Source organism: Sturnus vulgaris (assembly GCF_052056855.1).
Source record: "Sturnus vulgaris isolate bStuVul1 chromosome 38 unlocalized genomic scaffold, bStuVul1.hap1 SUPER_38_unloc_2, whole genome shotgun sequence".
NCBI lineage: Eukaryota > Metazoa > Chordata > Aves > Passeriformes > Sturnidae > Sturnus > Sturnus vulgaris.
Window position 1 is genome coordinate 92,011 of NW_028275903.1, and position 25,490 is coordinate 117,500.

Genomic DNA, 25,490 nt, shown 5'->3' on the forward strand with positions numbered 1-25,490 from the left:
ATTCCACCCCCTTCCAATCCGCTGCCAGCCTGGTGGGAGGGGGAATTCTCGGCGCCTCTCCGGCTCGGCTGAGGCTGCAGTCCCGTGTTAAACCCGGTATTAAACCCGGTACCAAGCCCGGTATTAGAGCCGGTACCAAACAACCCCGGTACCAAACCCGGTATTAGAGCCGGTACCAAACAATCCCGGTACCAAACCCGGGATTAGAGCCGGTACCAAACAACCCCGGTACCAAACCCGGGATTAGAGCCGGTGCCAAACAATCCCGGTACCAAACAATCCCGCTACCAAACAATCCCGCTACCAGACCCGGGATTAGAGCCGGTACCAAACAATCCCGGTACCAAGCCCAGTATTAGAGCCGGTACCAAACAATCCCAGTACCAAGCCCGGTATTAGAGCCGGTGCCAAACAATCCCGGTACCAATCCCGGTACCAAGCCCGGGATTAGAGCCGGTGCCAAACAATCCCGGTACCAATCCCGGTACCAAGCCCGGGATTAGAGCCGGTACCAAGCCCGGTATTAGAGCCGGTACCAAACCCGGTACCAAGCCCGGGATTAGAGCCGGTACCAAACAATCCCGGTACCAATCCCGATACCAAGCCCGGGATTAGAGGCGGTGCTGAAGGAGCCGGTGCCACTCGCGGCGCCAAGCCCGGCTCGTGTCACAGCCAATCTGCTCCGCTGTCGCTCTCGGTCCCCGGGCCCCGCAGGCACCTGCAGGAAGCGGAGCAGCCGCGGGGCCGGCCCGGCCGCGGGGGGGGAAGCGAAACCGCCCCGGTTCCGGCTCCGGTGCCGGTTCGTGCCCCGGCCATGGCCCAGCCCGGGTCTCTCCGCACCGAAGCCTCCTGCTCGCTGTGCCTCGGCCTCTTCCAGGACCCCGTGTCCATCCACTGCGGCCACAACTTCTGCCGGGGCTGCATCGAGCGCTGCTGGGCGAGCTCCCGGGAGAGCTTCCCGTGCCCGCGGTGCCGGGAGACGGCCCCGGAGCGCAGCCTGAGGCCCAACCGGGAGCTGGCGGCGATCATCCGCATCGCGCAGCGCCTCAGCCTCAGGGGGGCGGCCGGGGGGCGGCTGTGCCCCGAGCACGGAGAGGCTCTGAAGTTGTTCTGCGAGGAGGAGCAGAGCCCCGTGTGCCGCGTGTGCCGCCAGGGCCCCGAGCACCGGCTGCACGCCGCCGTGCCCATCGAGGAAGCGGCGCAGGAGCACCAGGTGCGGGTGGGGCCGGCTGGGAGGGGTGCGGGTGTCCCTGAGGGTGAGGAGGAGGAGGAGGAGGAGGAAGGGGAGGCCAGGTGAGCGGCGTTTTCCTTGCCCAGCTCTGGGTTTCCGCACCTTCCCCGCCCGTTCTCCGGTGCCGTCGGTGGCGGCCGCCCCCGGGCCGCTCCCCGCAGGGCGGGATGGAGGCACAGGAGCCCACCCGGGGCTTCCTCCCCGTCCAGGAGAAGCTCCAGGCTCACGCGCAGATCCTCAGGGACAGGAGGGAGAAGATGCTGGGGCTGAAGGCGGCGGAGGAAGGAAAAAGCTTGGACTTGTTGGTGAGTGACCCTGCGGCCGCGGGGATGGAGGTGGAGGCGCACCTGGGCTACCTGGGCCTGCCACCGCCCCCACCGGGAACAGTTTCTCCCCGGTATCCAACCGAAACCTGGATTTTTCCAGGTTATTGCGGATCTTTGTCTCCCTCCGGGTGCTCTGGCGCATTCCCAGATTCTCCCCATGAACAGACAGAAAATGGGAATCACCCGACCCTTTTTGCTTTGTTTTCCCTTTCCCTGATGTCTGACTAATCCGTTTACGGGTTTATTTTGCATCTTCCCTTGTCCAAAGGTCTGGAGCCTTTTGGGGGTAAAGTTTACAGACCATGGGAAAATGCTTTGCCAGCAATCCTCGCATAGAATTAGAGAGAGGGAAAAAAAAAAAAGAAAAAAAAAAGAGAAAACAAAAAAAGAAAAAAAAGAAAAAAAAAAAGAAAAAAAAGAAAAAAAGAGGAAAAAAAAAAGGGCTTGATTTTTCCCAAGCTTTGCCAGAACCCCGGAATTTCTGGCGGTGACGAATCCCCCTCCAGCCCCCTCTGGGGGCATTTCCCGGCCCCTCACCCCGGCCCGTGGCCGTTGCAGGAGCGGGTGGACGCGGAGCGGCAGCGGCTCCGCTGCCGGGTGCGGGAGCTGCACCAGCTCCTGGAGGAGCAGGAGCGGCTCCTGCTGGGCCGGCTGGCAGAGCTGGAGCGGGACATCGTGCGGAGGCAGGAGGAGAACATCAGCCGCCTCTCGGAGCAGATCTCCTCCCTGGGCCAGCAGGTCCAGGAGCTGGAGGACAAGTGCCAGCAGCCGCCCTGGGAGCTCCTGCAGGTGAGAGCTCGGAAAAGCCCCGGGCCACCAGGCCACGAGGCCACTAGCCAAACCAACCCTAAACAGAGTCCCAGGACCGTGGCTTGGGCAGGGAGGAGCTCACCTAGACCACAACAAGGGCACCTTCCACGGGGCCACACTCCTCCAATCCCCGTCCGACCTGGAGGTGTAAAAACTCCCTTTAAAAGACATTTTTTTTCGGTCCTAAATTATTCCCTTCAACGCCCACAAAGTCATCCCGATTGGGCACTGGGGTTCACCTGTCCAGGTGAACGCCCCCAGGCAATGGTCTGGATCCCTTGTCCACAGCAGGAAACCACCAGGGCTCCCCCGGCCTCAAGGTTGCCACCAAAGTCCCCGTCTGAGCCCACGTCCAGACTTGGCTTGGCCCCTGGTTAGGTAATTAAATAATCAAATATCAGGAAATCCAAACATTCAAATGTCTGGAAATTCAAACACGCAAACACTCAAACACCCAAACACTCAAACACCCAAACACTCAAACAGTCACGGATTCAAATTAGCAGAGGGGTTCATTAGCAGCCGGCCCGCCTGTGCCGGGGGGATGGTGCTGATAACCCGAGTGCTCACTGAGGCTGCCGTGACCTCACCTCAATTCCCGCAGAGCCAGAATTTCTCCTTCAGGCCCAGCAGCGCCCCGGGGTCACCCCAGAGCCCTCCCTGCGCGCCCACCCCGGGCTGGCTCGGCTCTGACCCCGCCGTCCCTCTGATCCGTGTGTCTGTCTCTGCCCCGCAGGACAGCAGAGACATCCTCCGCAGGTTTGTGGCTCCTCTCCTGCTTTCCTGACACCTCCTTGTCCTCTGTCCCCGTGGCTGGTGGGCTCCAGAACCCCAGCAATCCGTGAGCTGTGTGACAGGGACGTGCGGGACACGACTCCAGTTTGGAGGCCAGGGTCAGGTACTGGGGGGTGCAGGAACCCCCAGCTCTGCTGCAGCTGCTCTCTGATCCAGGAGAACCTCCCTGCTCCCGGAGGGACGAGCTTTTCCTTCTCAGCCTGTCAAAACCAACAGCTCAAAGTGTTAAATTCCGAGGGAATCCTCCGCCCTTTAACAGAGCTGCTTGTGTCCCCTTCAGCTGGGAGGTGGGAAGGAGGAAAGTGGACAGGGAAAGTAATTTTTATTGATTATTGATTATTGATTTCCACTGGCAGAAAATCTTCGGAGACTCTCAGCCATGGCTGGGTCAGCAAACGTTCTCCAGGAGCTCCTTGATGAGCCAAACCCAAACCCAAACCCAAACCCAAACCCAAAAACCTCCCGTAGATGCCAAAACCCAAGAGGAATGGAATTATAAAATCGTGGAGACTCGGGATGGTTTGGGATGGTTTGGGACCTTTCAAGTCTTCCCAGCTGCCTCTCCAGTCCCACCATTCCTAATTTCTGTGGAGAAAATCTTCTCCTCCTTTTCAGGCTGGAGAAACAGAATGACCCGGAGCCGGTGGAGACTCCCCCGGAGCTGGCAGAGGAACCCACGGAGCTGCCCCAGAAAAACTTCAGGCTCAAGGAGATGCTGAAGAAATTCCAAGGTATGGAGGGACCAGGGGAGGGCTGGAGGCAGAGCTGGGTCAGTGTCACCTTTGGAGATCGCCCCTCGAAGGTGAAAATCCCGGAATTTTCCACACGGCAACTCGAGAGAGGAAAGCCGTGGGACACCCCCAGACTCCAGAGCCTCATTTTGCTCCAAGCCAAATTCTCTTTGTTGGCTTTTCCACTCTCCCCATCCCTCACGCGGGCATCGAGCCAGCCCCGGAGCCCCCCAGACTCTGGGGGACACGGGACCAACCCCGAAACCCCCGAGGGGCGACACCCAGGCGTGGCCATCGCCTCCCTCCGCAGTGAGCCTGACGCTGGATCCGGACACGGCGCACCCGCGGCTCGCCCTGTCCGAGGACGGGAAGCGAGTCCGCTGGGAGGACACCCGCAGGAACATCCCCGACCACCCCAAACGCTTCGACTCCTCCCGCTGCGTCCTGGGCCGCGAGGGCTTCGGCTCCGGCCGCCACTTCTGGGAGGTGCGGGTGGCCCACGGGGCCGCCTGGGCCGTCGGGGTGGCCAAGGAGTCGGTGCCCAGGAAGGGCCGGATCAGCGTCAAGCCCGAGGTGGGGATCTGGGCCGTGGGGCAGTGCGGGAGCCAGTGCCAGGCTCTCACGTCCCCCGCCGTCCCCATCTCCCTGCCCGAAGCCCCCGAGGTGGTCGGGGTCTACCTGGACTACGAGGCCGGGCGAGTGGCGTTCTTCGACTCGCAGAGGGAGGTGCCGATGTTCGCGTACCCTCCCGCGTCCTTCGGAGGGGAGCGGCTGCTGCCCCTGCTCTGCCTGGGCAGGGGCTGCCAGTTCACGCTGTCCCCCTGACCCCCCTGCCACGGGTCCCTGATCCGGGGGGGCTTTGGGGTGGGAATTTCCCCTTTCTCCATCATTTCTGCCACCCAGGAGCCGTGGCCGGTTCAGGGAAATGCTGATTGCGGGGCTGGGAGAGACTTTCTGTGCCGGGGCGGTGATGAGGGGAGGGCGAGAGGGGAAAAGGATGGGAAATAAAGGGGGATTGGACAAAGAATGGGAATAATTGGGGCGATCGGAACAATCTGGGGGCATTTCCTGGCACCTCGACTCCTGGGGTCCAGCAGCATCATCTCCTGGGACCACCGGAGGCTTTTCCTGGAGCTTGGACACCCGGGGTCCCTCAGGGTCAGATCCTGGGGTTTATTGGGATCAGATCCCGGGGTCCATGGGGGGTCTTGTCCTGGGGTTTATTGGGGTCAAATCTTGGGATTTATTGGGGTCAGATCCCGGGGTCCATCGGGGTCTTGTCCTGGAATTCTGGGGGTCATGTCCTGGGATTTATTGGGGTTATGTCCTGGGATTTATTGGGGTCAGACCCTGGGGTTTATTGGGGTCATGTCCTGGGGTTTATTTGGATCAGATCCCGGGGTTTATTTGGGTCAAATCTTGGGATTTATTGGGGTCAGATCCCGGGGTTTATTGGGATCAGATCCCGGGGTCCATTGGGATCAGATCCCGGGGTCCATGGGGGTTTTCTCCTGGGATTTATTGGGATCAGATCCCGGGGTTTATTGGGGTCAGATCCCGGGGTCCATGGGGGTTTTCTCCTGGGATTTATTGGGATCAGATCCCGGGGTTTATTGGGGTCAGATCCCGGGGTCCATGGGGGTTTTCTCCTGGGATTTATTGGGATCAGATCCCGGGGTTTATTGGGATCAGATCCCGGGGTCCATTGGGGTCAGATCCCGGGGTCCATGGGGGTTTTCTCCTGGGATTTATTGGGATCAGACCCCGGGGTCCATTGGGATCAGATCCCGGGGTTTATTGGGATCAGATCCCGGGGTTTATTGGGATCAGATCCCGGGGTCCATGGGGGTTTTCTCCTGGGATTCTGGGGTCGAGCTCCATCCCGGTTCGGGATCCCATTCTGGGATGGGTCGGGATCAAACCCCGGGATCGGTTTGGGGTCTCGGTCCGGATCCCTCGGGTGTCCCCGAGCCCGTCCCTACCCAAACCAGGTTCGGGGGTGTCCCCGCGGCCTCCCTGGTGGTCTAGTGGTCAGGATTCGGCGCTCTCACCGCCGCGGCCCGGGTTCGATTCCCGGTCAGGGAATCCGCTCTTTTCTCGCTAAATCCAATTTTTTTTTTCCTCATCCGTTCATATTTAAACCTCTCCTAACTCCCCCAAACTCTTCTCCTCTTTTCGTGCCTCTCCCTTGCCGCAGATTTTCCCGTTCCGCCTTCTGTCACTGAGCAATAAATAAATGAATAAATGAATAAATGAATAAATGAATAAATGAATAAATGAATAAATTAATAAATGAACAGCAATAACGCTAATTGCATTTTTTTCCCCCCGATGACGTTTGTGTGGAAGGCGTTTGCCCGCCGTGCTGAGATAATTGCAGCTGAATAATTAAATAACGGCAATTAGGGAGGGGTGATTGTGCGTCAGGATTATCTGCAGGGATCGTTTCAAAAGGGAAGAAGATTTTAAAAAAAGAACGATAATGTGGAAAAGGGGAAAAAAAAATTGGAAAAGGAGCAATAATTTGAAAACCGGAATAGTAATTTGGGAAAAGGGGATGAAGGCTTTTAAAAAGGGAAATAATAATTGGAAAAGAAACAGTAATTTTAGAAAGGAAAAAAGTTAGGAAGAGAGCGATGCTTTGAAAAGGGGAATAATGATTTTATAAAGGAAGCAACAATTTAAAAACGGAAATAATAATTTCTGAGGGAATAATAATTCGAAAAAGGGAAAGCACAGGCGGGAAAAGGAGAAAATTCTCAGCAAATTCTTAAAAAAGGCAGCGCTGTCAGGAGTGGGATTTGAACCCACGCCTCCACGAGGAGACCAGAATTCCCGAGGGAAGGAGAATCCTTGAGTCTGGCGCCTTAGACCACTCGGCCATCCTGACGGCGAGGGCTGGGGGCAAAATTATCCCCATCGGGGATTTCAAATAAGGTTTGTCGCCCTTTTATTTATTTTATTTTATTTTATTTTATTTTATTTTATTTTATTTTATTTTATTTTATTTTATTTTATTTTATTTTAATTTTATTTTATTTTATTTTATTTTAATTTAATTTTAATTTAATTTTATTTGATTTGATTTTATTTATTTTATTTTATTTTATTTATTTTATTTTTATTTTATTTTAATTTAATTTTATTTTATTTTAATTTGATTTGATTTGATTTTATTTATTTTATTTTATTTTTATTTTATTTTATTTTATTTTATTTATTTTATTTTTATTTTTATTTTATTTAATTTTATTTTATTTTATTTTATTTATTTTATTTTTATTTTATTTTTATTTTATTTAATTTAATTTTATTTTTATTTTATTTTAATTTAATTTAATTTTATTTTATTTTATTTTTTTAATTTTAATTTAATTTAATTTAATTTAATTTAATTTTATTTTATTTTATTTTATTTTATTTTATTTTATTTTATTTTTATTTTATTTTATTCTTTTTATTTATTTATTTTTTTTGGGTTGTGGGGGCTTTTTAATTACTAATAAAGGGTAATTATTAAACAGCTAGAACAATAATGGTTGTCAGCCGAGGGAAAAGAATTTCAGGACGGAATCGTAATTTCTGAATGGAGCAATCGTTCTCACTGAATAAAAATAGGAACACCCTGCATAATAATTAAAAAAAAATTAAAAATAACGATTATGAAAATTAATACTATTAATTACTATTAATTAATACTATTGTATCTATTATATTATATTTTAAAAGGAACAATAATTCACAAGGTAAAAAAGATTTATAAAAGGAATAATAATTTCAAAAAAGACGTTAAGAATGAAATAATAAAAAATGAAGTAATAATTCAAAAAGGAACAATAAAAAATAGGGGGCTATAAGGGAAGAATAATAATTTAAAATTTTTTTAAAAAATCAAATTTTAGAAAATAAAAATGATTTAAAAGCTAATATAAATAACGAGCAAAAAAAATCGGATTTAGGTAAAAAAAAAAAAAAAAAGAAAAATAAAAGGAGCGCCCAACGTGGGGCTCGAACCCACGACCCTGAGATTAAGAGTCTCATGCTCTACCGACTGAGCTAGCCGGGCTGCGGGGAGCGGAATTTACAGACCGATATTGGCAAGATTTGACATAAAAACAGAAATTCCCGCCGTTTCCCCCTCTTCTCCCCGCAGGCAAATCGTCTTGGGGTGGAAAAGCCTCCGGGAGAAAAAAAAAAAAAAAATAAAAAAAAAAATCTCTCCTGCAATTTTGGAAATTCCGTCGGTTCTGCCTCGGCGATCAGAACCCGCCTTTAACCGAACCCGCGGCCGCGTTCGGGAATTCCAGCCTGGGATTCCGCGGGAAAATCCTTTTTTTTTTTTTTAATTTTTTATTTTAATTTTTTTTTAATTTTAATTTTAATTTTTCGCCGGTTTTGCGGCGGGGCGGGGAGCGCGGCACAGCGTTTCTGTAGTGTAGTGGTTATCACGTTCGCCTCACACGCGAAAGGTCCCCGGTTCGAAACCGGGCAGAAACAGCTCCCCAAAATTATAATTTTTTTGATTATTTTCTTCTCTCGACATTCCTCCGAATTCATCATGGCGATGCCGGGAGGAACAAAAAAAAAGAAATTAAAAAAAAAAAAGAGTTTTTTTATAGCACCGAACTGTTTAATTTTTCCTCCTTTACCTGGCGCCGGTGAAAATCCGTGTTTATAACCCAGAGCCGGGTTCATTTTTTATTTTAATTTTCCCCACGGACAAAACTTTTTTTGGTCAGGAACTCCTACAAGTGTCCCCCCCAAAGGTGCGGGGAAGCGGGGCAGGCAAAATTCTCCCAAAATTCAGCGCCAGGGAAGGGTGGGGATGGGATTTTAGCAGGAACAGCTCCAGAGCTTCGACAAATCCACCCGAAACCGGCGGGAATTGGGGAATTTCGTGTTTTTTTTAAGAAAAATCTGAACAATCCCGTTCCCTGACCGGGAATCGAACCCGGGCCGCGGCGGTGAAAGCGCCGAATCCTGACCACTAGACCACCAGGGACTGACGAATATCCCAAAATTTACCATTCCCAGGGGATTTTACATCCAGCGAACCTTCCCAAAATCGCCTCTCCCCACCGGCTCCGGGACACGGCTTGGGGAAGAATCAAAACCAGGAGAAATCGTGGAGAATTCAAAATTCATTTTAAAATTCCCCCCGAATAATAATAATCCAAGGCAATTAACGAATCGATTAAAATTTTTTTTTTCCTTTATTTAGGTCTGTCAGCTCAACCTCCCAACCGCGGCTGGAATTAAATGGGATAAGGGAGAGAATTAAAGGGGATAAAGGAGGGAATTAAATGGGATAAGGGTGAGAATAAAATGGGATAAACGAGAGAATTAAATGGGATAAAGGAGAGAATTAAAGGTGATAAATGAGAGAATAAAATGGGATAAGGGAGAGAATAAAATGGGATAAGGGAGGGAATTAAATGGGATAAGGGAGAGAATTAAATGGGATAAAGGAGAGAATTAAAAGGGATAAAGGAGAGAATAAAACGGGATAAGGGAGAGAATTAAAGGTGATATGGGAGAGAATAAAATGGGATAAAGGAGAGAATTAAATGAGATATGGGAGAGAATTAAAGGTGATAAATGAGAGAATTAAAGGTGATAAATGAGAGAATTAAAAGCCATAAATGGACCCAAAAGGACGGGCCGAGCTTTTCCCCCAGGGTTTGGATATCCCAGAGGGAATTTGGGTTCCCGGAATTCCAGGAAAGCTGCGAAGCGGGAGAATCCCAGCGTTTCTGTAGTGTAGTGGTTATCACGTTCGCCTCACACGCGAAAGGTCCCCGGTTCGAAACCGGGCAGAAACAGCTCAGTTTTTTTTTTGGTTTTTTTTTTTTTTTTTTTTTTTTTTTTTTTTTTTTTTTTGGGTTTTTTTTTGTTTTTTTTTTGGTGTTCTTTTCCCGGTATTTTTTCCAGGCCTTGCAGGATTTTGTGCTGTGACGATTCCGAGCGGTTTAATCCCGGCTTCGGCCAAGTGGAAAGAGAAGTTGGACCTTGAAGGCCGAGCCGCTGTGGTTTTTGGGGCGTCTGGAGGAATTTTAATCAGGGAATTCCTCCCCCCGCGATCCGAACCGGGGCGGTTTCGGGGACTCTCGGCCTTGCGCAGCCAAGGGAGGCCCCGGTGGGGAAAAATCCTCCAGGCAAGGAAGGAGAAAAGGACGCGGGATGTGAATGACATTGCGGGAAAAAGGGAAAATAAAGGATTTTCTGTTAATTGCCACAAAATTGATACCCAGGAGAACCCGCGCGGGTTTCTGTAGTGTAGTGGTTATCACGTTCGCCTAACACGCGAAAGGTCCCTGGTTCGAAACCAGGCAGAAACAGCTCATTTTGGGCAATTCTCTCCCTTTTCCACCCTCTCGCTGTCTGGGGTTTCATTTCGGGTTTATTTTGGGGGGTTCTGAGCCGCCCCCCTTGGGGTGGCAATTTTCCTCCAGGAATTCTTTATATCCATCGCTTCTTGCTCCCCAGAGGGGAAATTATTTAAAAAATCAAATTATCAAATAATCCTCATTTCCATCCGGCTGCTCCGTCAAGCCCCGTCCTGGTCCAAGACTGAGAGGAAAGGGAGGAAAAAAATTTAAAATGTTCGGATCCGGCCACGCTCGAAACCAAGCAACGACTTCCCCTCCCTTCTCCCAAAACATTCCTGGCTCGTTCTCCCCCAGAATAAACTCCGAAAAAAAAAAAAAAAAATCAAAGTCATTGTGTGGAGGGGAGTCACGCGTTCCTGCTCCGCGATGGAATTGTTTGTTCTGGGGACGTGACCTGGAAGAGCGGCCAAAATTCCGCATCCAGCGCCCTCCCTCCCGGCCGCCTTGGGCTCCTGGCACCGAATTCCCCATTATTCCAGAAATTCGGGGGAATTTCGGGGCGGGGGGGGGAGCGGCAGAACTCCCGCTGGGATTCCTCCCCCTCCTCCTCCTCCTCCCCTGGCCGGTCCGCGTTTTCCGTAACTCGGGTTTGAAGGGGGGAAAAAAAACTGGGAAAAATCAGTGAAATGATCCAAAATCCCAAGGATTGGGCCGGTCCTTCCCGGCAGCGTCACCCGCTGCTGCTCGCGGCTCTGCGGAGCTGCCGGGATGTCCAAAATTCGCTTTTTCTGCCCCGGGAAGTGGGGGAGCCGCTGGTTCTGAGGTGTTTTCCCGCCGCGTGGAAAGCGCGGAGACGATCCCGGTCTGTGGAAAATGGGGAAAACTGCCCGGTTTTAGCGCGGTTTGGGTCGGGGTGTCCCGGATGGGGGTAAAAAGGGATTTTTTGGGGGTGATTTCTGCACTCCCAGGTGCCTGAGAAGCCGCCGGGGATGAGCCCAGGATGGGTCGGGACGGGTTAAATCGGATTATTTCCTTTGGAGGGCAAGAAAAAAACGATTTCCACCGAATTCAACCCAAAAATTTCTTTATTCCAGGTTGTATTTTGGGAGATAAAATAGGTTTTCAGCTCCCTGGTGGTCTAGTGGTTAGGATTCGGCGCTCTCACCGCCGCGGCCCGGGTTCGATTCCCGGTCAGGGAATGAGTCTTTTGTACAAAAAAAAAAAAAAATTTCCTTTTTTTTAGTTTTAAAAACTTCTTTCCAGAACTGAACATCTCCCACCCCCCAAAACTCCCCTCTTCTCCTTTTTTTTGTGCCTCTCCCTCCCCGCCCAACCTCCCGCCCGCCTCAGCTCCACCTTTTACAGCGCAACACAAAAAAAATCGAGGAAGGGAAATAAATGGGAAAAGGGAACGGTAACCTGCACAGCAAACAGTAATTTGGGAAAGGGAATAATATTCTGAAAGGGAAAAAAAAAGGATGCATAACTTTTGAAAAGGGAATAATAGCTGAAAATGGAATAATAATAATAATTTTAGAAAGGGGGATAAAAGTTTTTAAAAAGGGCCGACGCTTCGGGTTTTTACGATTTTTTGAAAAAATGGAATTAAAGGGATTTTGGCTTGAGCGGAAGCCAACCCGCCAGGATGCCCCGGGAAATTCCCGAATTTCCCGGCCCGATCTGGGCTTTGCTGAGCCGGGGGTGGCGCCTGCAGGAGCCCGGCTAGCTCAGTCGGTAGAGCATGAGACTCTTAATCTCAGGGTCGTGGGTTCGAGCCCCACGTTGGGCGCTTCCTTTTTTCTTTTTTTTTTTTTTTTTTTTAGCCTCTTTACCTAAATCCCATTTTTTTGCTCTTTATTTATATTATTATTTTAAATTGTTTTATTTAAAAATTATTATTCTTCCCTTATAACCCCCTATTTTTTATTTTTCCTTTAAAAATTATTATTCCAGTTTTTAATTATTTCATTCTCCTTAAAGTCCTTTTTGAAGTTATTATTCCTTTTCTAAATCCTTTTTGCTTCCTAAATTATTTTCACCTTTTAAAAATATAATGATTGCAATAGTATTAACTGTCATCATCGTAGTTCCTTTAAAAATTTATTATTACTATTATTATTGTTGTTATTATCATTATTATTGTTATGATTGTTGTTATTATTGTTGTTGTTGTTATTATTATTATTGTTATTATTGTTGTTATTACTGTTATTATTGTTATTATTATTATGTTATTATTATTATTATTATTATTATTATCATTATTATTATTATTATTATTATTATTATTATTATTATTATTATTATTATCATTATCATTATTATCATTATTATTATTATTTATTATTGTTACTCCGAGTTTTCCTATTCAGTGAGAGTGATTGTTCCTTTCAGGAATCATGATTCCATTCCGAATTTTTTTTTTTTTCCCCTTTAAAATTACGATTTATTTTTATTTTAAACTACCATTATTATTCCACCTTTTTAATAATTTCCCTTTATCGGAGATTAAAAACCCCCACGAAGCAACAAAAAAAAAAAAACCCCAAACAGAGCGAGACAAACCCAGAGACTCGGGCAGGAGGATCTGAGCCCCGGGCTTGGCCCGACCCCAGGAATTTCACGCTCGGGAAGGTCCCGGTGCCGCGAGCGCAGCAGGGAGGCAGGGGGTTAATCACGCGCTAATTACCCCTGGCATTAATTAACCCCGGACCGGGGAGGGGGGGGGGAACCCATCCCCATTTCCCGAATCCCCGCGGGCCGTGGGGTCTTTGGGATGGGGAGGGGGGGACGAGGGGAGCGGGGGCCGCGTGTCCAGGTGTCCGTCCAGGTGTCTGTTTGTCCATCCAGGTGTTTGTCCAGGTGTCTGTTTGTCCGTCCAGGTGTCCGTTTGTCCATCCAGGTGTTTGTCCAGGTGTCTGTCCAGGTGTTTATCCAGGTGTTCCCGAGCATTGTTCCCAGGGCTCGGCCTCTCCCGGGGGATCCGGGGTCGTTCAGGCCCCGAGGGCAGCGCGGGGATTTAAGGGAGCTCGGGGGCCCGGGAGCCGGGAGGAGCCGACGGCTGGGTAAGGGGGATTTGGGGAATTTTGGGGGATTTTTTGGGGATTTTGGAATTTTTTTGGGATTTTTTGGGGGGATATTTTGTGGATTTTTTGGGATTTTTTTTAAATTTTTTGGGATTTTTTTTAAATTTTTTGGGATTTTTTGGGGATTTTTTGGGGGGATATTTTGGGGATTTTTTGGGATTTTTTTTTCATTTTTTGGGATTTTTTTTGGATTTTTTGGGGGGATATTTTGGGGATTTTTGGGATTTTTTTTTAAATTGTTGGGATTTTTTGGGGATTTTGGAATTTTTTGGGATTTTTGGGGGGGATATTTTGGAGATTTTTGGGGATTTTTTTTTTTATTTTTTGGGATTTTTTTGGGGATTTTGGAATTTTTTGGATTTTTTGGGGGGATATTTTGGAGATTTTTTGGGATTTTTTTTTTTTCATTTTTTGGGATTTTTTGGGGGATTTTGGGTTCGTCCTTGTGCTCTCCGTGTCCATCGGGATCGTCCCAACATCTCTTCAAACTTCCCAGGGAACAGGGACCCACCCTGTTTTTAATATATAAAATACGTTATAGATATGTTTTAATATGCTTTAGATTAAAATATATTTATTTTAATATAAAAAAGTATATTAAAACATATAGCATATTTTATATAAATATATAAGTATATCTTATTATAAAGTATAAATAATAACACATAAAGATATTAATTAATTTACTATATGGTATCTAATCTGTGTATAAATACATATAAAATATATAAATACATCGTCTATTAAAATAAGTAAATGAATAGATTTATAGCACATAAATATATCCTATATTATAATGACCAAATACATCTTTATTATTTCCGTGTGGTTTTATATTCTACACTTTTATATCTCTTACTCCTATTTTTATATTCTATAAAAGCCAAACCGGGTTAATTTTTAGATAACTGAACATTTTTTTAAAAGCGCAAAGAAATTTATTTTTTTAGTGGAAAAAAAGGTGGAAAAAGCGTTTTTTTCGGCAGCCCGGCTAGCTCAGTCGGTAGAGCATGAGACTCTTAATCTCAGGGTCGTGGGTTCGAGCCCCACGTTGGGCGGTGGATGATCATTTTATCCCTTTGTTCACGGAAATTTGATTTTTTTTCCCTTTTTTTTTAACCCTAATCCACCCGGTTTGGGTTCGCTGCGTCTCAGCACTTTGGGGATAAATTTCCTTTCATCCTCGTTGGATCATTTTATTCCCCTGGGATGCTCCCGCCCTGGAACCGCAACCACTGAAGCCCCCAGAATTCCCCTATTTCTGTTTTTAAGGATTATCTCACGAATCAAACCGGGATTTTCTCTGCTCGGGGCGGTTTTTACCCCGGTTTTTTTCCCCCCCCGTGTCCCAGGGCTGAGGGAACTCATCCCAGAGACGAATTCCCGAGCCCTGCTCGTTCCAGGGAGCGCCGGGCCGGGCAGGGAACCGGAGAAAATTGAGGATGAAGCTGCTCCTGCTGGGGCTGAGCCTCGTCCTGTGCGCCGGAGCCGGTGAGCGGGGACCGAGCCGGGTTTAATCAACGGCGCCCGCTAATCCCGGCCTCATCCCGGAGTCCGGGGCGGCTTCTCCCGCCTCGTCCCGGGGCTCATCCCGGTTTTTCCGCCCCGCCGCAGCTGAGGCGCTCCGATGCCACGTGTGCAAGTACAAGATCCCCCTGTTCGGCTGCTTCCGAGGGGCCAACGTGACGAGCTGCGAGCGCCGCGAGAAGTGCGCGCTCATCCAGACCAGCCTGGGTGCGACTGCCCGCGGCTCCCGGGCCTTCCTCATCCTCCCCTTCCCTCCTTCTCCTTCTCCCGGCCCCTGGAACAGCAAATTGGATGCGTGAGGGTGGGGGGACGGAGCTGCCGGCAAAGGGCGGGTGGCAGGGAGTTCGTGCTCTCCGCGGAGGTCGTGCCAAAAAAGTTTCCAAAAGTCGCTTTTAAGGCAAGGGGAGACTCTCCCTCTGGGCGCATCTCCTGATTTTCTTTTTCTCTCAGCTGAACCGAGCCGTGGTTTGATTTGGGGGTTATATTTCTGAGCTCGGTTTCTCCTCAGAGCCCAGATTCCGATTTTTTTACGGCGTTCTCCTCTCCCCCGCAGGGAAGGTGACCCTTTACTACCAGCAGGGCTGCACCTCCGCCCTCAACTGCGGCCGGCAGCGAGCGTCGGACGCCGAGTCCCGCCTGACCTCCCGCTATTCCTGCTGCGAGACCGATCTGTGCAACGACGAGTGGGGCGAGGAGCCCGCGGACTGACCCGGCCGGGGCAGGACCGCGATCCTGGCGCTCCCGGGGCCAATCCCGGCCGCTCTTGGCTCGCAATCGGGGACGGCGGCCCCCGCCGGGCTCCCGCTGCGAGCCTTGATTTGGTACCGGCTCTAAAATAAACCTTCAGGCTCGGCACTGGCTCGTGTCCCTGTTTCCCTGCCCCAGCATTCCCGGTGGTCTGGGAGCAGCTGGTGGCCCCGAACACGATCCTGACACCCAAACCCCAAGGACGAGCCACGGAGCTTCCTCCTGCTCGCATCCCGGGTTTTGGGGTTTCTTTTTTTTCCCTCCAGTGCGGGGCTGGGAAGTTCCTGGCTGGGAATTTTGGGAGAGAAGCATCAGGGAGCTGCTGGAAGCCAGGGGAAATGAAGGACGTGTGTATCCACAGATATTTATCTGGCAGAGACTCACGTTGCCTTCTCCTTTTATTTTCCCCCTCTTCCTGCCGGTTCGGGGGTCCCAAGCTCTCCTTACCTGACCAAGACACCTGTGGCAGGTGGGAGATGCCCCACAGGAGACGTTCCTGCCCTTTTCCCCCAAATTTGAGCAGCGAGATTAATAATTTTTGACCGTTTAGGGGGAGGGATGAAAAGCTCCGCTCCCTCCCCAGCCCCGCCGAGCCTCTGGAAGGTTCCTGGAGAGGGTTAAGGCGAGCCCAGGGAGAAGGTCCGAGCTCGGGGACAGGTGGAGGGAGGTGCTGGAAACGCGATCCTGGCGCTGGGCAGGGAAAAGAGCTTTGGCACGGAGGAGAGGAGCAGAACCCGAGCGCCCGGGGAGGAGGAGGAGGAGGAGGAGGAGGAGGAGGAGGAGGAGGAGGAGGAGGGGAAGACCCCGGTGGGTGCCCAGGATAGAAGCAATGGGGGAGGGGAAAGAATGGTAAGTGAGACGGGGGGGCGGTGGCGGTGACAGAGGGGACAGATGTGGCCCCCGAGGCCCGGCCAGGAGCCGGAGCTCGAGCGGAGCCGCGATGTCCGAGGCAGCCGCGGCCGCCGCCGGTTTGTTCCGCCGGACCCCGTCCCGCTGGGACCCCGCGGCCACCCGGCTGGCGGCCCAGCTGGCCCCCTCTAGACCCGTCCCGGCACAAAACCCCGGGCGGTTCGGGCGGTTCGGGAGGACGCCCCTTTCCGACGCCTCCGCTCCGAGGTACGCGGGGGCAGCCGGGGACACGGGGAGGGCTCGGGATGCGCTTCTGTCCGTCCCTCTGTCCGTCCCTCTGTCCCTTGCAGGGTCCCCCCCGCGCCCAGCTCGTTCTCCTCGCTTGTCCCACCAGGCTGCCCGCGGCTTCTTTCGCTCTTTTCCTCGGCTGCTTGTGCATCCCTGGGTTGGGGCGTGGATTTGTGTCCAGTTCGCAGGCACCACCTCATCCTTCCACTGCGGAAACGTGAGGGGAAGACGTGTGGAATAGGAAAAACACACACTTCGTATTTATTTACAGATCAAAATAAAGGGCAGGTAGGAGGGAAGGATTTCCCCTTCCATAGGACGTGATATAGAAGCATATAAAAATATTTAAATACATATAAATTGATATCAATAGATATATTTATATACAAAAATAGATAAATACATGAGAAGGGGCAGATAAACACGTACAGAGGTGGCAATGCTCCGCAGGACAATTCCAGGACCGGCAGAACCTCGGGGGTCGGGATTTGTCATCCCCCAGCTCCAGATGTGTCCAAGATCCCGACTCAGAGGTGTCGGATCAGCAGGGGCTGGCTTTCAAATCAGAATTTATGGGTGGCTCGATCCGATTCCAGGTCCTCATTAGGAGAAGACAAATCGCTCTCTAGAGGATCCCTCATTTCCCAGCCCGTGGTAACCTGAGCCCCCCCGGTCACCCGGTGACCGCCGCTCCCTCCTGTCCCAGTTTGCCACGACAAGAACTTGGTGAAGTCTCAGGTGGAAATCACCGCGTTACGGACAGCCCCAGCCCCGGAGAAATTATATTTATTTTAATTATCATTCCCATTTAATGCACGACCTCCAAACCTGCACAAAATATTTCTGGAAGACCAAGGCTATTTTTATTTTGAGATGCAGGAGCCCAGTCCCGAGCTTGATCTCTTTGGATTCGGGAAACTCACCCGCAGATCTTGATAAGGGCTTTGCATCCTCGTGTATTCCCTTTCTCCTGTTGCTTTTTATGGCCCCTGATGAGCCCTGGAGCTCGACCAGGTCATCTGAGTCCCCAACTGAAGTTTCAGGGGCGAAACAGGACTTCAGCGAGGGCTCAGATGGTTCCCTGGATCGGAGCCTGGAGCAGCTGCTCCACACAAGCCCCAGCACCAGCGGGGCCATAAATCAGCTCCATCCAGAGCCGCTGACATCCCCCACCGGAAGCGTATCCCAAAAGATTTTCCTCTTCCTGCTCCCCTGCTGAAAGGAGAAAAAAAAAAAAAAAAATAAAAATAATCCGGGAATGCCGGGATTTGTCGGGAGCACAGGGCAGCGTTGCTGCTTTCCCGTGGGTGCCCCAGGGCCGAGGGTTGGGGAAACCGGACCCTGCGGGAGGGAACCGGGCAGCGGCCGCGTTCCCGGAACGGCACCGCCCCCGGGGCCGGGTGCCAGGCGCTGCCGCTCCAGCGCAGCTGAAACCATTCCCCACCCGCAGGAGAGAGGCCATGGCAGCCGTGTTCCTGCCCGGCAACCTCCAGGACGAGGCCACTTGCTCCGTGTGCCTGGAGTTCTTCAAGGACCCCGTGTCCATCGAGTGCGGCCACAACTTCTGCCGGGCGTGCATCGTCAAGAGCTGGCAGGAGCTGGAGATGGATTTCCCGTGCCCGCAGTGCCGGGAGGTTTTCCAGCAGCGGAGTTTCCGCCCCAACCGGCAGCTGGCGAACATGTCCGAGATCATCAGCCAGTTCGCGCTGCGCGGGGCCAAGGGCGCCGAGGAGGACGGGCTGTGCCCCAAGCACCGCGAGGCGCTCAAGCTCTACTGCAAGGACGACCGCAGGACCATCTGCGTGGTGTGCGACAGGTCCCGCGAGCACCGGCCCCACGCCGTGGTGCCGGTGGACGAGGCTTCCGAGGAGTACAAGGTCCGTCCGTCCGTCCGTCCGTCCGTCCGTGCGTGCGTGCGGGGTTTGTCCCCGCAGTGTCACCCGGCTCGGCCCCGCTCGAGCGCCCTCCCGAAGAGCTGGCCGCGCTTCCCAGCCTCCCAAAAAAGCTCCCGGCTCCTCCGGGGATGTGCGCGCCCCCGTCCTGCGTTCCCCTGGGTTTTTGGGGCGGGTTCACCTGGCCGGGAGGGGAGCGGCTGAGGGAGCGGAGCAGCCGCGGCTCTCTGGGGGCTGGGGCAGCTTCCAGAGACGAGCGAGGCTGATGCGAGCCGGGCTGGCCTTTGCCTGGGCCAGGAGCCGATGGCAGCAGGGCACGTCCCGTCCCCAGCACCCTCCGTTCCTTTGGGAAGGGGCTCTGGGGGTCCTTGGGGTGGAGCTGAGCCCGAGGGATTTCCCGACGAGCGCATTCCGTGTTTTCCTCCTTCCTTCCCCATCCCACCTGACAAAAGAGCAAACCCTGCGGGCAGAGGAGGAAAAGCAACACCGGCAACGTCCTCTTCTTCTGTTCCCAGGAGAAAATCCAGGGCCGCTTGGATTTCCTGAGGAAGGAGCGGCAGGAGCTGCTGGAGTTCAAAGTGAACGACGATAAGAAAACGCAGGAGCTGCTGGTGCGTGCCAGGATGGGGTGGTGGGCAAGTCTGGAGGCGGAGAAGGACCCACCACCCGCCCCAGTGCCCGAAAAAGGGGAAGGAGCGGTTTTCTCCTTCCTCCTGGCCCCACCATCGGCCAGAGCCTCAGCAGAGCTCGGGGACGGTGCTGGAGCATCTGAGGGCAGGGCTGGCTCCGGGGATCTCCTGCCCCCTCCCTTTCCCTCAGCACATCATCCCTGCGGCAGCAGAAGGGGAAAAAAACCAAAACCCAGATCAATGAAAATAATTCCTCTCCCAGGCCGCTTCCTCCTCCACCACAAGTGGTTGAGGGATTTGACTCTCCCACCCCAAGGCTTTTGTCCAGGAATTCCTCCTGCGATTCCTCCCCACAGGGAGGCCCCAAATTCACCACCGCGCCTCTCCCTGAAAAGCTCTTTTCATTCCCAGAAAACCATCGAGAGCGAGCGGCAGAAGCTGCTCTCGGACTTCGAGCGGCTGCGGCAGTTCCTGCACGACCAGGAGCACATCCTGCTGGGGCAGCTGGAGAAGATGGAGAAGAACATCTCCAAGAGGCAGAACGAGAACATCACCGACCTCTCCAAGGAGATCACGCTCCTCAACAAGCTCATCACCGAGCTGGAGGAGAAAATCCAGCAGCCCATGCTTGAGTTCCTCAAGGTGAGAGGTCGGGTCTCAGCCACGACTTTGTTCCTCCTTTTCCGATCCTGCAGAGGTGTTTTGCGGGTAAAAATCCTTTTTTATTGTCCTGAATGAGTAGATCGTTCAAGGAGGTGTCTGAGTGCCCCAAGCTGAGGAATACCCTGGAACAGAGCGCCAGCTTTAATGATCTTTTCCCTCCGTGAACTTGTCTGGACTTTTCCAGCACCCCCAAGCCCTTCTTTTCAAGATGGTCAGAGCTGAGTTAGACCAAACTCTTCTTTCCAGGCTGAGAAAACAACTCAGGGAGCCCGAAGTCCTGAGGTCCCAGAGCTCTTTACCCCGAAAGGCAGGAGGGTGACCTTTGAATGGAGCTTGTTTTTATAGAACTGAGCAGATTCAATAAAATCTGCTGCTGGTGGCTCCCCCAGACCTGCACAGGGTTAAATTCCCTCCCGGGCTGCGTTCTGGGTGCTGTCAATATTTGCAGATGGTTTCAGGGCTTGGCTGTGGGTGGGAATTCACCTCACGTGCTCTCTGCGCAGACGGTGCTGCCGCCCACGAGAAACCCCCGGAACAATAGTTGGTGTTTTATTAAAAAGCAGGTTGGGAACTCTGGGCTGGCTCCAGGGTCCTTTTCCGGCCCCTGGGAGGGGACTCTGGCTTTGCGTGGGCCCTGGAATGTGTTTTGAGGGCACCAGAGCGGGCAAATAATGGCTCGGTTCGGTGTGTGTTTGCAGTGTTGCAATTTTATTGAGCGTATTTGAACCTTAAATTGCCTCCATAATCCACCCTGCCCGAGGGAAAATCACTTCCTTGTCCGTCTCAGGCGTGAGAGGCATCCCTTGTTTCCTCGGGGGTGATTGGACGGGGGAAATCGTGGAGACCCCGAGGTGCAAAGCTGTTCAGTTTAGGCAGGGGGCTCTTGGGCACCTCCTGTGAGACAGGCGCGACCTTCCCAGAACTGGGGGCTCGGCAGGGACACCCCAAAAACATCCCCGAGGCTGCCAGGTGCCCGCATGCGGGTTCCCAAAACCAGCCAGACGCTGGGAGACGAGCTGGAGAGATTGTTTGGGGTTACCTGTGGATCCTCCCAGCTCACCTGGACAACCTGCTCGGAGCAAGGGAGGCGTCTGAAGGATTTCCAGGCTGAGGCAGAGCACGTTCCACGGGCAGGAGCCGGGGAATTGTGGATTGAGGTTTCCCTGGAGAGGTGCTGCAGGGCTTTGGTGGGAACGGCACCTCCCGGAGCCGGGATCCAACACCTGAGGCAGGAATCCACACCTGGCTCCAGCAGGGATGGAGGTCCCGGGTGGAATCGCTCTGGGAGGGGGGGCAGAGCGCAGGGAATTCACTCGGGGTCTCTTTTTTTCCTTTCCAGGATGTGACGGCCACCATAAGCAGGTGCGGAATTCTGCTCTCCCTGCTGCCCTCCGCTCCCGGCCCTCCCCAGCCCAGTTTGGAGGTCAATGTCCACGGCCCAGGTGCCCGAGGGCGGCCCCGGGGGCGATGGCGTTCGCCTCCCGCTCTCTGCAGGCCCCGGGTCCCTTCCAGCCCCTTGGAAATCGGATTTTCTGTGTCTTTTTCCTACCCGTGGGCTTCTTCAAGGGTCCAGTGAGAGCAGAAACCCCAAATTTGCTCCCACGCGGTTCCCTCAGCGCTGCAGTTCAGGCACCACCAAGCTCCAAAAATGACACTGGAGCTGCAGCAGGAGCAGCTGCCGGGGGGGTTTAACCCAAAAATATCCCCCCACCACCCCAGAGGAGCCTCAAAATCCACCCCAAATCCTCGTTTCCTCCCCCCGGGGAGGGAGAAATCTCAGCGAGATCATCGAGGGAGGGACGGGGCAGGAGCAGGGGTGGCAGATGGGGCTGGAAATGGGGGAATATCAACAATCCCGTCCTGGTTTTTCCCTTTTTCCCCCTCGGCAGGAGCGATGACGTGAAGTGCCACAAGCCCGTCCCCGTCTGCACCGACATGAAGATGCACGTCTGCAACTTCTCCCTCAAAACTGTCGTCCTTGAGAAGGTCCTGAAGAAATTCCGAGGTGGGTGGGAAAGGTTTAAAAATAATTAATTTAAAAATAATTTAAACATAATCCCCGTCCTTTCCTGGCCCCGGGAGTGCCCGGGGGCTCCTGGGAGCCAAAAGAGGAGCAGGATTCGGCTGGAAAGGGGCTCGAGGTCCTCGTTCTCATTCTGGGGATGGGCACGAGCAGGAGGAGGCTGGTCCTGGCCGGGCTGTGGGGAAGGAAATGTTGTTTTAAAGAGGGGAAAGTGTGAACGTCGGTTTCGGTGCAATAAAAACCTTTAATTTCAAGGAGATTGCCAAGCCCTGGGCTTGCAGCAAAGCGGGAATCCAAGAGATGGCGCTGAGAGATCGGGAAAGGCGAAAGGCGCCGAAAAGAGCGGCCCCAGACGAGAAAAAAAAAAAACAATTCCTAAATGGAAATTACGCCCTGGGGCAAGAATTGGCTCAAAGGGTTTGCTCAAGGCTTGAAATTCCCGAGGCCGGGATGTGGCAGGGCTTGATAAATGTGGTTTAAATAAATCCTGTGTTTTCTTCATGCCCAGAAGGGGGGTTTTCAATGAAAATTGAATGTATTTAATTTAATGTGCTCTCCCCAGTTGCGCTGCTCCATCCTCAGCTCTCGCTGATGCTTCGGGGCCGCCGCTCCCCCAGGGAGACTCGGGGCATCCCCACTCATGTCCCCGTGTCTCCTTTTCAGATCACCTGCAGGAAGAGCTGGGACGAGGTGAAAAAGGTAAAAGGATGATATTTCAGACATAGCGCCCGGAGCAAAGACTCGAAATTGTGGTTGTATTTTGCAAAGCCGAAGAGAGGGGGACAAAAAGGAAGGAAAAAAAAAAAAAAAAAAGACACTCTAGATTTCTTTTTTTCCTTCTTTTTTTTTTTTTTTTTTTCTTTCTTTTTCCTGAATTTCTTCTCTCTCGATGATTTCCAGATCCAGCCTGCTCAGCTCCAGAGCCCAAAGCCGATTTTTCTAACTGACGCCGGGGATCTGACAGCTCAGCCAGGTCCTCTCTGCCTGTTTGCACCTAACAAACCCACAGATCTGAGACCAAAATCTCCCTCTGAGCCACACCTGGCTCTTAGTCTGCCAAATTTCCTCTCTGCTGGGCTCCTGTTTGCACCTGGGAATTGAGAATTGAGAATTGAGAATTGAGAATTGAGAATTGAGAATTGAGAATTGAGAATTGAGTGTGAGCTCTGGCATCCGCTCCAGTGTGGAGTCAGAGGGGTTAAATCCCAGCAGAATTTGCTTAATTCCTTAAGTTATTTAAGAATTTAAATCAAATCCCAGCAGAATGCCACTCATTGTTTAAATTAATGAAGAATTTAACTCCTCGTCACAGCAGAGGTCAGGAATGTGAGGGGAAACCCAGCCCGTGACAATTTCCATGCTGGATGAGCCCCTGGGAACGAGCTCTGCAGGAATTCTGGGATCAACCCCAGAATGATTTAATTTAATCTCAGGTCTCCCCCTGAGCTCGAGATTAAAATTTGCCCCAGCTGCACCCCCTTGGTGTGAAGGTGCCCAGAGCAGAGTTTTCAGAAGAAAAAGCTCCTTTTTGGCTTTTAAAGCTGTGGTCTCCAGCACGGGGGTCTCAAAGGACGACGACCCCCGGGCTGGACCTTTTCCAAGGATTCTGCTCTCGAACAGCGCCCCTGGAAATGCCCAGAGCTGGCAGAAAACACAGGGAGGCACCTGGCGACCAGCACTGGCTAGCCCAGGGCCCTCGCTGCATGCCCAGGGGGGTGGGTGCATGTGCAGAGAGGCTGAACCTCAAACCCAAACCCTGCAGATGCCCGAGGAAGGAAAACACTTTGTAGACAAAAAAAAAAAAAAAAAACAAAAAAACCCCAAAATCGGCTCATTCCAACCCATTTCCCCAGGGTTTTGCTGCCGGGGTTTGCAGTCCCTGGTGCAGGAGATGCTGGTTTTCGTCTGCTCTCTCACTTTCGGGGAGTAACCCGGTGCTTAAATTTTGAAGGAAAAATCATCCCGGCCTTCCCTGTCCTTGTTTGACTTCCCCCACCTTCACGAAGCACCATGAGGCTTTTGGTGCCACTGTGTCTCCTTCGGGAAATTTTAACGCCGGTTCCTGACCTAAATCTGTGAATTTTGGAGAGCACAAAGGCCTTCGTGGTGCAGCACCTGCTGCCTTTCAGCTCCTCAGGCCCCGTTTTAGGCTCCCCCCCAAAGTTTCTCGTGGATTCGTGGTGACTTTGCTGACTACAACCACAATTTGAGGTCACTCGCTGCTTCCTCTGAGCCTGAGTTTGGAGAGGGGGGACAGAGAAGCTGTTGGGAGGGGGCTGCACCTCCATGCTTGGTTTGGGCCACTCCGGGTGGAAAGATGCCCTCAGATCACGGCTTAGATCAAGGATTTGGGTGCCTTTGGGGAGGTTTGGGGATCCAAACTCTGCAATTTGTGATGCCACGGGTGTGGACGAGCCAGAAAGCAAGGTGAAAAAAATCGATTTATGTGGGAAAAGCGTTCTTGATCTAAGGCCCGTCTTTGCTGTTGGTAACTGAGGATTATCTGCCCGTGCTTTCACGGTGTTCCTGGCTCCTGGCGGCCTCGTGCTGTCGTCCCCCCGTTTCCCACCAGAAGCAGCATGAGCCCCTCCCGTCCCTGCCGGGATTTGGGGTGTCAGGGTGGGGTTCTCGGGGCTGGGATTATTGAGATCCCCCCAGTGCCCAGCGAGCTGGGCTTCTCACTGCTCTGACGGCTGTCCCCGACAGAGGAGCTGACCCTGGACCCCGACTCTGCCAACCACCTGCTGATCCTCTCCGCTGACCTCAAGAGCGTCCGCATGGGCTGCCGGAAGCAGGAGCTGCCCGACAACCCCAAGCGCTTCGACACCAACTCGCGGGTCCTGGCCACCAGGGGCTTCGAGTCCGGGCGCCACTACTGGGAGGTGGAGGTGGGGCCGTCGGACGGCTGGGCTTTCGGCGTGGCCAGGGAGTCGGTGCGCAGGAAGGGGCTGACCCAGTTCTCCCCCGACGAGGGCATCTGGGCCGTGCAGCAGAACGGGGGCCGCTACTGGGCCGTCACCTCCCCGCAGCGCACGCCCCTGTGCCTGGGCCACAAGCTCAGCCGGGTCCGGGTCTACCTGGACTACGAGGGCGAGGAGGTTTCCTTCTACGACGCCGAGAGCATGCAGCACATCTTCACCTTCAACGTGGCCTTCCGGGAGAAGGTGTTCCCCCTCTTCTCGGTCTGTTCCACTGTCACCTACATCAAACTGTGCCCCTGAGGCGCCTGGCCCCTGCCTGAGCCCAAAAGACTCAAAGACTCGGCCTGGCTTGGTGGGAGATGGGCCGGGGGCTCAGGAGAGCACGGCGGGAGGGTCCTGGGGCAGGTGGAAGCAGAGATGTCCAGCGGTGCCCAGCAATTGTGGTTGCCAGATTAAAGGAAGGTGGTGGCCACCGACTCAAAGGCCACGGCCACCGACTTGAAACCACCGTGGGAAGGGGTGGCGAGCTCAGCCCGGTGAGAAGGAGCCGCCCAGACGTCGCCTGTGGCCCCGGGTCTGATCCTGGATGGGGCTTTAAGGACCTGCGGGGAGCCCTGGAGTGGCTCCTCCACCTGTGTGGAAG

The 25,490-nt window shown here is 52.3% G+C and overlaps 4 protein-coding genes and 10 non-coding genes across 16 annotated transcripts in view; 10 read left to right on the forward strand and 4 right to left on the reverse strand.

Moving 5' to 3' along the window:
• Positions 1 to 537: 537 nt before the first annotated feature.
• On the forward strand, positions 538 to 6,182 carry LOC106864063 (E3 ubiquitin-protein ligase TRIM39-like). The gene is made up of 6 exons (XM_014893663.2): positions 538 to 1,213; positions 1,441 to 1,536; positions 2,116 to 2,346; positions 3,104 to 3,126; positions 3,778 to 3,893; positions 4,204 to 6,182. The coding sequence occupies exons 1-6, from the start codon at positions 815 to 817 to the stop codon at positions 4,716 to 4,718; spliced, it is 1,380 nt and encodes a 459-aa protein (XP_014749149.2). The 5' UTR covers positions 538 to 814; the 3' UTR covers positions 4,719 to 6,182.
• TRNAE-CUC (transfer RNA glutamic acid (anticodon CUC)) lies at positions 5,907 to 5,978 on the forward strand. Its single transcript has one exon. It is a non-coding gene; the product is annotated as a tRNA-Glu (tRNA).
• Positions 6,183 to 6,679: 497 nt separating the features above from the next.
• On the reverse strand, positions 6,680 to 6,783 carry TRNAL-CAA (transfer RNA leucine (anticodon CAA)). The gene is made up of 2 exons: positions 6,746 to 6,783; positions 6,680 to 6,725 (listed from the first exon to the last, which is right to left on the reverse strand). It is a non-coding gene; the product is annotated as a tRNA-Leu (tRNA).
• Positions 6,784 to 7,886: 1,103 nt separating this feature from the next.
• Positions 7,887 to 7,959, reverse strand: TRNAK-CUU (transfer RNA lysine (anticodon CUU)). Its single transcript has one exon. It is a non-coding gene; the product is annotated as a tRNA-Lys (tRNA).
• A 358-nt stretch (positions 7,960 to 8,317) lies between these two features.
• On the forward strand, positions 8,318 to 8,390 carry TRNAV-CAC (transfer RNA valine (anticodon CAC)). The gene has a single exon. It is a non-coding gene; the product is annotated as a tRNA-Val (tRNA).
• Positions 8,391 to 8,823: 433 nt separating this feature from the next.
• On the reverse strand, positions 8,824 to 8,895 carry TRNAE-UUC (transfer RNA glutamic acid (anticodon UUC)). Its single transcript has one exon. It is a non-coding gene; the product is annotated as a tRNA-Glu (tRNA).
• Positions 8,896 to 9,642: 747 nt separating this feature from the next.
• On the forward strand, positions 9,643 to 9,715 carry TRNAV-CAC (transfer RNA valine (anticodon CAC)). Its single transcript has one exon. It is a non-coding gene; the product is annotated as a tRNA-Val (tRNA).
• A 443-nt stretch (positions 9,716 to 10,158) lies between these two features.
• TRNAV-AAC (transfer RNA valine (anticodon AAC)) lies at positions 10,159 to 10,231 on the forward strand. The gene has a single exon. It is a non-coding gene; the product is annotated as a tRNA-Val (tRNA).
• Positions 10,232 to 11,349: 1,118 nt separating this feature from the next.
• Positions 11,350 to 11,421, forward strand: TRNAE-CUC (transfer RNA glutamic acid (anticodon CUC)). The gene has a single exon. It is a non-coding gene; the product is annotated as a tRNA-Glu (tRNA).
• Positions 11,422 to 11,938: 517 nt separating this feature from the next.
• On the forward strand, positions 11,939 to 12,011 carry TRNAK-CUU (transfer RNA lysine (anticodon CUU)). Its single transcript has one exon. It is a non-coding gene; the product is annotated as a tRNA-Lys (tRNA).
• A 1,062-nt stretch (positions 12,012 to 13,073) lies between these two features.
• On the forward strand, positions 13,074 to 15,724 carry LOC148219503 (uncharacterized). Its single transcript, XM_088157542.1, has 4 exons — positions 13,074 to 13,287; positions 14,661 to 14,799; positions 14,923 to 15,042; positions 15,389 to 15,724. The coding sequence occupies exons 2-4, from the start codon at positions 14,751 to 14,753 to the stop codon at positions 15,541 to 15,543; spliced, it is 324 nt and encodes a 107-aa protein (XP_088013668.1). The 5' UTR covers positions 13,074 to 13,287; positions 14,661 to 14,750; the 3' UTR covers positions 15,544 to 15,724.
• TRNAK-CUU (transfer RNA lysine (anticodon CUU)) lies at positions 14,294 to 14,366 on the forward strand. Its single transcript has one exon. It is a non-coding gene; the product is annotated as a tRNA-Lys (tRNA).
• A 243-nt stretch (positions 15,725 to 15,967) lies between the features above and the next one.
• LOC148219505 (uncharacterized) lies at positions 15,968 to 18,170 on the reverse strand. Of its 3 annotated transcripts, none has more exons than XM_088157520.1 (3): positions 17,643 to 18,170; positions 17,149 to 17,270; positions 15,968 to 16,926 (listed from the first exon to the last, which is right to left on the reverse strand). In XM_088157520.1, exons 1-3 carry the CDS (start codon positions 17,854 to 17,856, stop codon positions 16,129 to 16,131), a joined length of 1,134 nt encoding a protein of 377 aa, XP_088013646.1. In that variant the 5' UTR covers positions 17,857 to 18,170; the 3' UTR covers positions 15,968 to 16,128. The 3 variants fall into 3 exon arrangements, 2 of the variants coding, with proteins under 2 accessions (XP_088013646.1, XP_088013647.1); XM_088157521.1 differs by having other exon boundaries at positions 17,149 to 17,274; XR_015799744.1 differs by lacking the exon at positions 15,968 to 16,926 and having other exon boundaries at positions 16,958 to 17,318.
• A 9-nt stretch (positions 18,171 to 18,179) lies between these two features.
• TRIM7 (tripartite motif containing 7) overlaps positions 18,180 to 25,490 on the forward strand; it is an 8,149-nt gene continuing 838 nt past the window's right edge. Inside the window, exons 1-7 of the mRNA XM_014893667.2 lie at positions 18,180 to 18,596; positions 19,127 to 19,222; positions 19,652 to 19,882; positions 21,243 to 21,265; positions 21,793 to 21,908; positions 22,590 to 22,625; positions 24,633 to 25,490. The exon at positions 24,633 to 25,490 is cut by the window's right edge and continues 838 nt beyond it. Coding sequence (XP_014749153.1) covers positions 18,180 to 18,596; positions 19,127 to 19,222; positions 19,652 to 19,882; positions 21,243 to 21,265; positions 21,793 to 21,908; positions 22,590 to 22,625; positions 24,633 to 25,147 — 1,434 coding nt within the window. The 3' untranslated portion in view covers positions 25,148 to 25,490. The remainder of the gene's footprint in view (positions 18,597 to 19,126; positions 19,223 to 19,651; positions 19,883 to 21,242; positions 21,266 to 21,792; positions 21,909 to 22,589; positions 22,626 to 24,632) is intronic.

Excerpts from the sequence above, each read along its gene's own strand:
- LOC148219503 (XM_088157542.1), top strand. The coding sequence starts at position 14,751 with ATGAAGCTGCTCCTGCTGGGGCTGAGCCTCGTCCTGTGCGCCGGAGCC. Across the intron at positions 14,800-14,922 it reads CGTCCTGTGCGCCGGAGCCG|CTGAGGCGCTCCGATGCCAC; the intron begins GTGAGCGGGGAC and ends GCCCCGCCGCAG. Across the intron at positions 15,043-15,388 it reads GCTCATCCAGACCAGCCTGG|GGAAGGTGACCCTTTACTAC; the intron begins GTGCGACTGCCC and ends TCTCCCCCGCAG.
- LOC148219505 (XM_088157520.1), bottom strand. The coding sequence starts at position 17,856 with ATGGCCCCGCTGGTGCTGGGGCTTGTGTGGAGCAGCTGCTCCAGGCTC. Across the intron at positions 17,271-17,642 it reads GCCCTTATCAAGATCTGCGG|CCCCTGCTGATCCGACACCT; the intron begins GTGAGTTTCCCG and ends TTTGAAAGCCAG. Across the intron at positions 16,927-17,148 it reads TGCGGAGCATTGCCACCTCT|TGGAAGGATGAGGTGGTGCC; the intron begins GTACGTGTTTAT and ends ACGTTTCCGCAG.
- LOC106864063 (XM_014893663.2), top strand. The coding sequence starts at position 815 with ATGGCCCAGCCCGGGTCTCTCCGCACCGAAGCCTCCTGCTCGCTGTGC. Across the intron at positions 1,214-1,440 it reads AAGCGGCGCAGGAGCACCAG|GAGAAGCTCCAGGCTCACGC; the intron begins GTGCGGGTGGGG and ends CTCCCCGTCCAG. Across the intron at positions 3,894-4,203 it reads GATGCTGAAGAAATTCCAAG|TGAGCCTGACGCTGGATCCG; the intron begins GTATGGAGGGAC and ends CTCCCTCCGCAG.